Consider the following 12,224-nt stretch of genomic DNA (forward strand, 5'->3'; position numbering starts at 1 on the left):
TTTGGTTTGTTGTGAGATTTGCTCTGCCTTTGTAAACCAGACCTGCTCGGTCTTGCACTCTGCTGCTGGCCAGCTCTGTAAGCTGAGCTTTGTATCAGCCCTGAGTTTCACTCTGGGACTCACCTGCTTCTCCAGCTCTGACATCTCTGGGCAGAGAGATGTCCTGAAAATCCAAATTGTTTTCATTAGAAGATCCCTGTGTGACTTCAGTGTCTGTCCTGTGGAACCATTCTCCCCCAGGGCACGTTTTTTACAGTTGTAAAATGAAGCAGAGTTACTGACACCCCAGCTCCTTTTGGTTCTTTGCATCACCAAACAGGCAGAAAAAACAATATATATATAACTTGTCAAGGTGGGGAATGGTTTCTAGATGAAGGAAAAAGAAATGCTATTTCACAGAGTGAGAACATGCACATATAAAATAAGGATAATTCAGCATTTTCTCTAATGCTTCACCTCACTTGGGCAAAACTTGTGTTATGTGTTCATGGTAGAAAATCATCAAGAGCAAAGTCAGGTAATTTATGACTTTTATTTGTCACTGGTGGAACTCTGAACACAGGCAGCCTCCTTTCTAGTGCTGCATGATGTGAAATGCTGTAGCTGACCAACCAGTTTTAGCTCTTTATGAGTTTTTTATAGTAAAAAATCTGTATCCAATTTAAACAGTGCTCAGTGTTACAAAAGCATTTGGAATTGTGAGATTTTGTTTATTCCTTAGCTCAGAAATAGAGAGATTCCATCAGTCTGACCCCACCTCCAAGCAAGGTGAATAGGCACGTTTTGTTTGTATAAATAAAACTTCAGTGGTTGCACACTGGGGTACATCCAATGCTTCTGTGTTCTGTGTATGATTCATGGGGCAAATTCTCATTTATTGTCACACTTCCTCACATTTCTTTCACAATACATTGCTGCCAAGCAACACTGTCCTTTATTCTTAATCTCCCCTGCCACATGATTTCTGGTCATGCCCAGATCTCTGCTCTCTGTCTTAAACTCCTAAGCTGGCACAATTTTCTGAGAGGGATGAAGAATGGGGTGGTGAAAGCAGGCAGGTGTTTCACCAGGCAGATGCACAGATTTGCAAAAGGGAGTTTCTAGAATAATTGCTGGAGCAGTTCTGGAAGATGCCAGCCTCGATCCCAGAGGCAGACAGGCGGCACAGAGCCTCAGCAGCATTTTCTCTGAGTTTCCTCTCTTTAGTCTTCTCTATCACAGCATTCAGCAGCAGTTACTGGTGCGAAGGGACGAGGAAAGTGGCCAAACCTTTCTGCAAGGGGGACAGCAAAGGGGATCTCTGTATCCGCTTCAACAGCGCCGACGGCAACAGCAGCCAGGCTGTGCAGTACATCTGGGAGACAGGAGATGACAAGTTCGTGGAGAAGAAGTTTCATGCTGGGATCTGGTATTCCTGTGAAGAAATGATAAATGAAGAAGGTGAGTAAACCCATGGAAATTTATTGATAAAGTAATCGTTGTTCATCCTGTTTATTTGATGGTCCTTCCCCTCTGCTTCGCTATTTTATGGTGTTTTTTATGGTGGTTGTAGCCTTTAAAAGTTGCTCTTCTCTGGCAAAGGGGACCTTAGAGGGTACTGTCCAGTCAATTCCTAAAGAATTCCTGATAAATTCTGCAAGGAACATTGGTGTGCCAGGCTGGGGTTTTGATTGAGGTGACAGGCTGTGGTACAGATGAAGATTATTTGGTTTTTGTTCTACTCACCATAACAGCAAGTGAAATGACTTTAACAGGAAAGCATTTCATTTTTCCAGTGATTTTATTCCATTAGTCAAAAAATGAACATTCTTGCTTTAAATGATCATTTCTGATCTCCTATGACAACATAAAATACTCAAAATGTTTTGTTATTTTAAATTGTTTGCCCTAATATGTATGTGGGATCTAAATGAGTTCCTGGATTTCCTCTTGAGCACAAGTATTTCTGCTTTCTTACTGTGATCTCACCTTGCATAAATCAAAGCAGAAAAGGATTATTTCCATCCTGCTAAAACATGATATGGACACTTGCTAGCCATAAGTGGTGGCATTTAATTGGGTCTCACTCTGAATATGTAAATATTATTAGAATGAAATTAGCTTGCCAATACAGAAAATTTCTAATCAATTTTGGATTTTTGTATAAGGGCATTACTGGTTCAAGAATTCAAGTATTTATTGTAAAAACAGATCAACATTTAAGTTTTTCCCTTTATTGTCCTGATCAGTTTAGAACAGTTCTAGAACAGAACTTCAGAGAAATCAAAGCAGCTGTCACCCATGCTATAAAATGCAAATATTTTCACAGTCCCCTATCCTGAAGGTCCAGTTCTACCAGAAGTTCTTGCAAGTTATTGAGTTTTAAGGAGTAAATGATGAAGATCAGAGCAAATTACATCCAAAAGACACCTTTTATCCAAGCTGTGGGTGCCAGGCTTATGTAATTTGAGCATCTGCTATGGAAGCTCATGTTTGGGAGCTCGTGTTTTCCGACTTGGGGCAGTTAGGAGCTGGAAAAAAACACCCAGAATGTTCAGATCAGAGCAGAATTAATTCCAAGAGCTTTGTTCACAGCATCTGTGTGGGGGTCAGGAGGGCATATGGGTTTGAAAATCAAAGCTTACAGGAAGAAATTGGAATGAAGCTTAGAGGGAATTTGTTGCTGCTGCAAGGAGAGCAGCTCTGTCCTAACAGAGGATTGAATCCAGGCTGCCAGGTTTGCAAGGGAATTTTCCTCTCCTGGATTTCACAGCTACTACCTCATGGAAATCAACTCGCAGCCTTTCTCTAAATCTTCCAGGCTCTGTTCCTACCTTGAAATAGTCTGTGAGGACTCTCCAGTTAACCTCAGGAGAAGGTTGATGGAGCAGGGTCTCTCTGGACATGAAAAACAGCTTCTGCTGATCATCTCACTTTCTGCTCATTTGATAGATTTTCCATTTTCTTCTTTCTATTAATCTATTCCTTTAGATCATTACAGAATACAAATAATCCTGAATTTGATTTAATTTTTTTTTCAGGTGAGAAATGTCGAAGCTTTATCAGTCTGACTCCAGCTTCTGATCGAGGTAGATGTGCATATTTTTTTAGTAGTCAAAACTTACTTGACCACACTTACCAGTATAAATATTCTGCATTAAATTAATTAATTTCAAAAATTATTGCTTTAATCCCAAATAGTTCTTTTGTCCTTTATTTAGTTTTCCAACTTCTAAATGAGGGTCATATGACTTAATATATCAATCTATGTCTTTCTGAAGACACTCCACTTGAATATGAGTGGCTTTTGAAGTATGAATATGGGTACTGGAAGTGGAAATTTGTCTATTTTTGCCCTCTCTCTCTTCATACCTCCATGTTTACAGCCAGGAATTCTGTGGCAATGTGTGAACATCCACCCAGGAGGGGACTGAGGGAGATGTGCTGTGCACCAAACCAGCCTTGGTGGAATCTGAATCCCCTCCCTGTGCCTTACTCAGAGCTGTGAGGAGGCATTTCCATTATCTTCTTTCAATAATTCTTAATGAAGAATTCTAATTCTTAATATGGAATATTTCAAATATTCTTGGGAAACATTCCTGCAGATGCTGCCATGTGCCTTCCTGATCCCCAGTATGAAAACATCAGTCCATCACTGATCTGATTAGACCAATCACTTCACAAGTGGCTGATGCAGAAAAAGCCCCCAAAACTTCTTCTTTCCAGCATACTGGGACTGGGGTGTTCTCCTGGAAATGCAATTTTAGATCCTTGGAGAAGGAGAAATGCTCAGTCTGTGAAGGCCAGTCTTCCTTCTACCTGCTGCAGCTTGTCATAGTGCCTTAACAGCAGAACAGAATTCTGTAGCATGAGAAGAAAGCTGTAAATGAGATGTGGGTGTAGTCCCAGGGAGATGAGGGGTGTTTGTGGGTCCTGCCCTGAGGGTTCCTCACAAGGAGAATTGCTGGTGGACAAAGAGCTGAAACTAACTCTGAACAGCATCAGCAAATGTCCCAGGCACTGGCAGGCCAGCTGGAGACAGCCAAGAAGCATCTAGGTACCTAAAACCCAGAAATCTCTCCCTGGCTAGTGAAATCCTGTGTGGAAATTGCCTCCTGCCCTGCACAGGAGGGGTTTGTGCTCTGCCCCTGTGGATGCTGTGTGATCCAAAGTCAGGGTGCACCAGGCTCAGCCTTCCTGAATTGCTCAGCCCTGGGTCTCACACTGATCCCCGTTGTTCAGAGCATTTCTTAGAATGGCTCTGACCAGAAATGTTCAGATTCTCACAGCTGGAGCAGCCAGAACTCTTGGGCAATGCAACATCTGGACCTCCTAATGAAAATCACAATTTTTTACTGAGACAGATTTTCTGGAGAAACAAACCATGTCCAGGAACACCCACACATAGCCTGGCCCAAGAATTTAATGTCTAAATGGCCCATGAATCAGAGAAGCCCCACAGACACAGTCAAAGCCAGAATTTGGGGTTATACACCTCACAGACATCATCTCCTCCCCTAGGTGGTGTCTGGTAATCAAGGATTTGTCTCAGCAGTGTTTCAATTTTTAAGCTGTGATGTTTTTGTGTATCTCTTTACATGAAATCACTGCTTGAATCCACATCCAGGTGTCTCAGGACACATTTGTTTTTTAAAAGGTTTGGGGAAGATCATTTGCCAGATCTTGCTACAGCAAATTTGGACACAAGAAGGCCTCGTGCTCCTGGCTGTGGGACATTAGCAGGCTAAAGGTCGAACAGCAGGCTGAGACTTTAATGGGAGGATTAACTTCTTGCATAAGATGTAATTACCAGATCTCCAAAAAGAGAGGAATTAGCAGATAACTAGAGAAATGAATCCCAGTGAAACCTGGAGGCTGTCTGGCCTCATGAAGCCTTCTCTGTCCAAAAAAAGTCAAGATCCTGCTTGGCTGGAAGTCGAGCTTGTGGGGAAGATTTTATTGAATGAGCAGACCCACAGGCAGTGCAGGGGTGTGTGGCCTCCAGGTTGGTCACTGGCTCTGCTGCTCCACTGTGCTCCTCTCTTCTATAAAAACAAATTTGGTTCTTTTTGTATTAGCTTTATTTATTTTTATAATCACTTTGGTTTTTATTATATTAACTTTGGTTCATGGTGATTTTAGGCAAGCCACTGAGTATAAAACCACACTGTGCCACCTGTAAGATTCTAAACATGTAGCAGGAACATGCTGATCATGCTTTTCCAAATACTATTATTATTACTATTATTATTATTATTACTATTATTATTAATAATAATAATAATCTTAATTATTAACTTATTAATTAACTAATAGTTTATTAATTTAAAGTTATTCATCATAAAAATAATTAATTAATAATTAAATTAATAATTAATAATTATTTTAAATAATGAATACATTATTATTCATTAATAATAAATATTAATGGAATTAATAGTTATAGTAATAATTAATAATTATTAACAATTATTATTAACTTGATTTTCTATTTCCGATATCAAAGATCTCAAAGCATCCTGTAAATTACAATACTAGATCCAAATGAAACAGTGTTAATTAATAAAATGTATCAAGTAGCTTGATTTTTTTATTTCCAACAGGCTAATAGGCTAATTACTACTACTATTATTATTATTATTACTATTACTATTACTAGTATTATTATTATGATATAGATATAGATATAGATATAGATATAGATATAAATATAAATATAAATATAAATATAAATATAAATATAAATATAAATATAAATATAAATATAAATATAAATACTAATAATACTAATGCTAATAATACTAAGAATAAGAATAAGAATAAGAATAAGAATAGAAATAATAATATTTCCAGTAATACAATAATTATAATTTTGGGTGCCCATTGCCACTCAAGTCTTCCATAGATGCTGTCATTATCACAGCATCCTCACATCCTTTTCTGATTGTATGAACAATACAAATGGAGAAGGAAATGGAGGGAATATGAAATGATTGCTGACAGTAGCAGTGCTGTTGATTTGGTTTCCAGGGGTTTTATGGCTGTCTATTGTAGCAGAGCTGCTCTACGTCGTGCTGCTCCTGACTGGGAACATTCTAATGTCAGTGGAAATCTGCTACTACAGTTCTGTCATTGATGGGCTGAAGATCAACGCCTTCTCTGCAGTGGTCACTGTGCTAGCAGGTACAGTCAAGCATTTCCTTTAATTACACCCAGAACATTCTTCCATCTGAAAATTAATAACAGTGCCCAAGCTTCAAAACTTTTACAATACCCACTGAGATGCTAACAGTACAAAGTGAGGCTAAATTTTATGGGAAAAATATGATTTTTAATTAATTACTTCTTCATGTGGTCTGTTTTGAATTTTGTATTTGTGGCTTTTGCTGTCTTTAACTTAATAGTTTTAATTTGATCATTTTTCATTTAATTGTCAGGTTGGTTGCCAAAGTAGTCTTCCAAGTAACTTGATTTTTTATTTCAGATATCAAAGATCTCAAAGCATTCTTTAAATTATAATACTAGATCCAAATGAAACAGTGTTAATGAATAAAATGTATCAAGTAACTTGATTTTTTATTTCCAACATGCTAAATATAAAATCAGTGCTAGTCAAACTGAAATAGCACTTTTAAGAGGGAGGAGAATGTACTTGGGTAATTGCTAATAGAGAACTGTCATTAAAATTTTCTTCCATTTTCTGCACATTGCTTCATAATCCAGTGCTATTTAATCTTAGGATTTTAGGCAAATTCAATTTGGGAGAACTTTCCCTAGTCCAGTCTGAGGAATCAGCTCTGAATTATCTGTTTTATAATCTGCTGAGCAGGAGGAGGTTGGACCAGAGATTTCTGAAGGCACCTGAAAGATTCAATCTGTATTTCAGAATTTTTACTGAGGGATGTTGCAGTAAAGCAATTACAGTAAATTTATTTACTAGAATTTTGTGTGGTGCACATGCCACTCTGCTTCATATGTTCTGGAGTGTGCAGAGTGATTTATACTTGGTGATAGCATATCTTTTATGACATTTAACTGCAAGTCAGACAGATGGCAAAAAATTCATCTCAAGGTTGCATTTCTCTGCCAAAATTTTTGGCTTTTATCCTGATCCTAATGTTTCTGGATTTAATGTTCATGCATTTGTGCCTTTTCTTATGAATTAAAGATTTTTTTGTTATACTTTTTCCTCTTTAACATAATCACATTTTTAATTCATCACCAATCTCTTTTATGGTGGTAAATAAATGAAGTTCATTAAACACCTGATCATGATAATGGGGAAAAAAATAGAGCAGATAATTCCTTGCTCTTTGCATTTAATTTTTACATGTGAAGATGGCTCTTTCAGTTCCCTGAGTGCAGTCCCCAGCCTTTCCTGACTGTAATTGGATTATCTCCTTTCTTCTTAAAGATTTCCCTGAAAGATGTCCAAGCAGTTAAAAATCTCTATTACCAGTTCCATTTATTGCTCAAGAAAGGCCCCATTTCTCCTGTGTCTGACCAAACCTCACGATCCACAGACATGGCTGTTTTCAGAGAAAGAGATGTGAGCTTTATTGAACTCCTTAGGCAGTTTTTCCACCTACAATAATCCAAATAATCACAAATAATCACTTTTTTTAATATTATTTCTTGGTTTTGGGCCTGTAAAATATGAAGCAGACCTAGAGAGGAAGCAGCAAGTTTATCCTGGATATTCTGTTTACCTCTATGAATAAAATTTCTTGAAATACTAAAAAAGGGAAGAACATTTGTCCTAGCTGTTAAATTTATGTATGAATCATTTTGTAGGTATAAACCAAATTTAGTTGCCTTTATCTGGAATGAAGATGCAATTTCTTGTACAACATACACTTGATTCTAGCTGAGCAATGCAAATTAAATTATTCAGCATCAGCCTCTTCCATAACCCAGATTTTCAGTACTTTCTGGTGTTTGTCCACTTTTTCATTCACCTCATACCTGATAAATCTGGCTGCATTTACAGCACTGGGAGAGGGCAGAAACCTGCATGGCTTTCAAAATCTTTCCACTCAGTGACAGGAAACTGGGAAATGTGTCCTGTGCAATGCAGCTGAGCAATATTTTCCTGTAATAACTCAGGAATTACACTACCAGGAAGTTTTCAGAGGATGAGAACCAAGTGTACAAATATACAACATTTCAAATGCACTTAAATGGTAATGTCCAGTATTTTTGAGCTCTCTGTAGAATTCAGATACTTCATAAAATATTCTTCAAGAGTTCAAGGGACAGCTACAAAGAAGAATGTCCTCAATTTACATTTTCTAATGTTTTTATAATATTGTGTTTTTTAGGTCTTCTGGGCATGGTTGCTCACATGATGTACACAACTGTATTTCAGATGACTGTAAATCTTGGTCCTGAAGACTGGAGACCTCACACTTGGGATTATGGCTGGTCCTATGGGTATTAACTGGTTTATATTTGGTTCTTCCATTACATCTGAGTCACTTTCACCCTATGTTCAAGGAATTTATAAGAAATTTATATATACCTAATTTAAGAATTATATATATAATTCTTATATTATATAAATAATATAAATTACATATATAAAATATAAATTATATATATATATCTAATATAAGAATTTTTATATATAAGAATTTATACATACCTAATTTATAAGCAATGCCTTTACCTTATTTCACTTCTGAGGATGCAGTTCAGTAAACAAGTGTTGCTCTTGTAAATCTTAAATTATGTGTCATAAATTAAATTATGTCTTACATTATTGCCCAGAATGTGAAGTTTGCAAGGTTTGTATTTGCCATTCCTCAGACAGGACAGAGACAATGCTCTGCACTGAGCAGAGCTTCTCCCTACACACCAAACCCAGGTTTAGCATTCTCATCTCCCAGGACAATTATCTTGACTAAGTTGTTTAAAACTCTTCCAGCTTCAGTCAGTTGGTATTTTCCTGTCACATTTGTGCTTCAGATTGCTGGATCTGGAACGTTTCAGAGTCCCAGAATTAACCTGGTTGGAAAAGACCTTTGAGATCACCGTGAGCTGTGACCCAACACCTCCTCATCAGCCAAAGCCAGCACTCAGTGCCACATCCAGGCTTTCCTTAAACACCTCCAGGGATGGTCACTCCCCCGCCTCCCTGGGCAGCCCATTCCAGTGCCCAAACACCCTTTCTGTGGAGAGATTCCCGATCTCCAGCCTGGAGCTCCCCTGGCCCAGTTTAAGGCTGTGTCCTGTCCCTGCTCCCTGGGAGAAGAGCCCGAACCCCCCTGGCTGTCCCCTCCTGCCAGGGAGTTGTAGGGAGTGATGAGGTCTCCCCTGAGCCTCCTCTTGTCCAGGATAAACACCCCCAGCTCCCTCAGCCGCTGCTCACAGGATTTGTGCTCCAGACCCTCCCCAGCCTTGTTGTCCCTGCAGCATCTCCAGCCCCTCCTGAACCGGGGGAGCAGAGCTGGGCACGGCACTCGAGGTGCGGCCTCCCCAGTGCCCAGCACAGGGCAGGAAGGTTCAGACCTTGGAAAATAGCTTTAGGTAGCATCCACATCGTTCTGCACATTCACTAGGAGATCTAGTGAATTTATTCAGAAAGAGTAATTAAAAATAAAGCAAGCCATACACACAGGGCCCTCACACCTCCCAGAGGTCTCCCTTGGTTTCATCATTTTTGTCCCCTTCCATGCAATGCTGTCTCTCTTCTCATATCCCACACCTGCCCCTCCCTTCCTGCTGTAGAGCCCTCATCTGCAGCCTCCCTCAGCTGCTCTCCCATGGAAACCTCCTCTGCTGGGAAGAGAGGAAGGGATGCTGATGCCATTTGTCTTTGACAAGAGTTTTCCCACAGCTGTCCCCACCTGAGGCTCACTCAGGGTGTGGTTTGAATGATGTGAGGAGCAAAGACTGCTCAAGCTTCTCCCCTTCTTGCTTCTGGGAGCCTTTCACATCTCCATGTCCACCATCCTCAAATTCTGTCAACACATCTGATTTCTGATCACCCTAGAGATCAATCCTGGCCAAAAATACTGGGAAAGGAACAGGGGAAAGGTGGGTGGGGAAGGATTTATTTAAAAATATAAATTACATATAAAATTATATTAAAAATAAATGACAGATATAAAACACATCATCAAGAATGTGTTTACAAACAGCTCTGAAGGAGAGGTGAGATAAACAGGAACCTCTTAAACTGATTTCTCCACCAAGGCACATTTCATTTGGTAATTGTAACCTTGGCATGTTTAGAAAGCTACTGAAGAGCAAGTTCCTGCACTGTGAACTCCAATTCCTGCTCATGTGGCCATATTTTTACATGCTGCTTTTAATTTCACACATTTTGAACTAATTGTATTTCAATATAATTTTTTAAGTTCTGTCTCCTTGGGGATTTGCTTTTAACATTTCAGAGTTGATGTCCTTTCCTTTCTCACACTCATTTTCTTAAGAATACATTTCAATGCTCTGAACCTGCTTTACCCAGCTATTTAATAGAGCCTTCTCTGTTCTTTTTAACACTTTTGGGTAACTCACATTTTTCTCAGTGTCCCCTGTAGATTTATGCTCTTAATATCTGCACCTTATAACTTTTTATGCATTCCTCATTCTTTTTTAAAAACCCTTTCTGATATTGAGCTCTGAATTTAATAGAGAATTAAAGCTCAAATAGAGCTTATAGAGAGAAATTGGAGGTGAGGTTTCATTAAACAAGTATGTTAAAATAGATATTACAACAAATATGTAGAGGCCAACTCAGTAAATGGTCATTAATCAAGAGAATTTCTTCCTCACCTAGCCTGTTAATCTTTCCCTAATACACACCAACACAACCACACACATAAGCAGTGTTTTCAAAAATAAAATCAAGTATGAAAATGTCCAGCTAATTTCTGATAATTTTGTGTTTTTTGTTTATAGCCTTGCATGGACTTCCTTCGCTTGCTGTATGGCTGCAGCTGTCACCACTATTAATAAATATACAAAAACCATTTTGGAATTCAAACACAAAAGAAAAAAGCTGGAAAGGAGCTTTAGGATTCAGTACAAGTTTCCTGACCACACAGCTCCAGAGAAAGTTTGCAATGTGTATGTGAACTCTTTCCAAAACCCCACAGATGACCCCGCACACGCGTTACGAAGCCTGCGGCACCTGGCCACTATTTCAGTCCTGTAAAGCTGAACCAGATCTCAAAGCATCCTGTAAATTACAATACTAGATCCAAATGAAACAGTGTTAATGAAGAAAATGTATCAATGTGTAGTATTATTTATTTTTCTTAATAAAAAATATTTATTTCAGTGGTTGTTTCAATGAAGTCTTGGTGTTGGAAACGAAGATTGAGGTGTCTCAGTTCAGTTAAAAACAGTGACACAATTCCCCAAAGCTGTAGTTTTTAAGCAGTGTCTAATGGTCATAGAGAGTGAGTTTGTTAGAATTTTAGAACATCACCCTGATTCTTTATTAAAAAGACTGTAAAAAATCCCATCCTGAAACCAAAACCCACGAAAAGCAGGGCAGTAAATCAGGCAGGTGGTGCATGGCTTGAATAATTTTTTGTTATGAAAGGCACAATCTCTCCAAGAAAATCTGTGGACTTCAGTTTATGGTTTGAGAGTACACATGGTGGATTTGCTGGGAAAGGAAGGCTGATAGAGGGAACAGACTTCCATTGTAAACACTTACCTAAAATGAGAATGAAAACTGAAATCTGGAAGATTCATGAGAAAGCAAACTGAAATCTGAAAAATACATGGTTGTGGACAGACACAACTCACCTACGGAATTCTCCAGGAATCATTCTGGCAACAGAGTCAGAAAGAATCAAATTTTGATTTATACATTTACACATGAAGAATCTATAATCACATTAAAGATGTGGAGGTGGAAATGATTGCAATCATCAGAGATGAGGAACATGGAGCTTCCTGATGGAACAGAGCCATGTGCCAGCTTTTCTTCAGTGTAGGTGAATCCTCCTGTTACTGAGCCCCTTGGGAAACTCTTGTGAGCTCTGGGTGGCAGAGGTTTTGCACAGCCTCCTGAGCAGCTCTGGGACTTGGGAAAACCCTTCTGTCTCTTTATTCAGGCAATAAATAGAGTTTGAGCTTGTTATGGCAGCAGGATGTGCAACAGGTCAGGTAAAGGCCAGTGATAAGGTGGAGCTGATAACAGAGAAGCATCATTAAGTCAGAAGAAAACCATTAGTGGTAAGAGAGGAGAGGTTTTGAGTGTGTTTAATATATTCAAGAAATGAGAT

General features: G+C 38.7%; 1 protein-coding gene across 1 annotated transcript; it reads left to right on the forward strand.

Annotated features, from left to right (window-relative positions):
* Positions 1 to 804: 804 nt before the first annotated feature.
* On the forward strand, positions 805 to 11,182 carry LOC111937513 (germ cell-specific gene 1-like protein). The gene is made up of 5 exons (XM_023938935.2): positions 805 to 1,440; positions 3,021 to 3,068; positions 6,010 to 6,162; positions 8,301 to 8,412; positions 10,885 to 11,182. Exons 1-5 carry the CDS (start codon positions 1,131 to 1,133, stop codon positions 11,138 to 11,140), a joined length of 879 nt encoding a protein of 292 aa, XP_023794703.1. The 5' UTR covers positions 805 to 1,130; the 3' UTR covers positions 11,141 to 11,182.
* Positions 11,183 to 12,224: the final 1,042 nt, after the last annotated feature.

The sequence above is a fragment of the Cyanistes caeruleus genome, chromosome 19 (genome assembly GCF_971803275.1).
Source record: "Cyanistes caeruleus chromosome 19, bCyaCae1.hap1.1, whole genome shotgun sequence".
NCBI lineage: Eukaryota > Metazoa > Chordata > Aves > Passeriformes > Paridae > Cyanistes > Cyanistes caeruleus.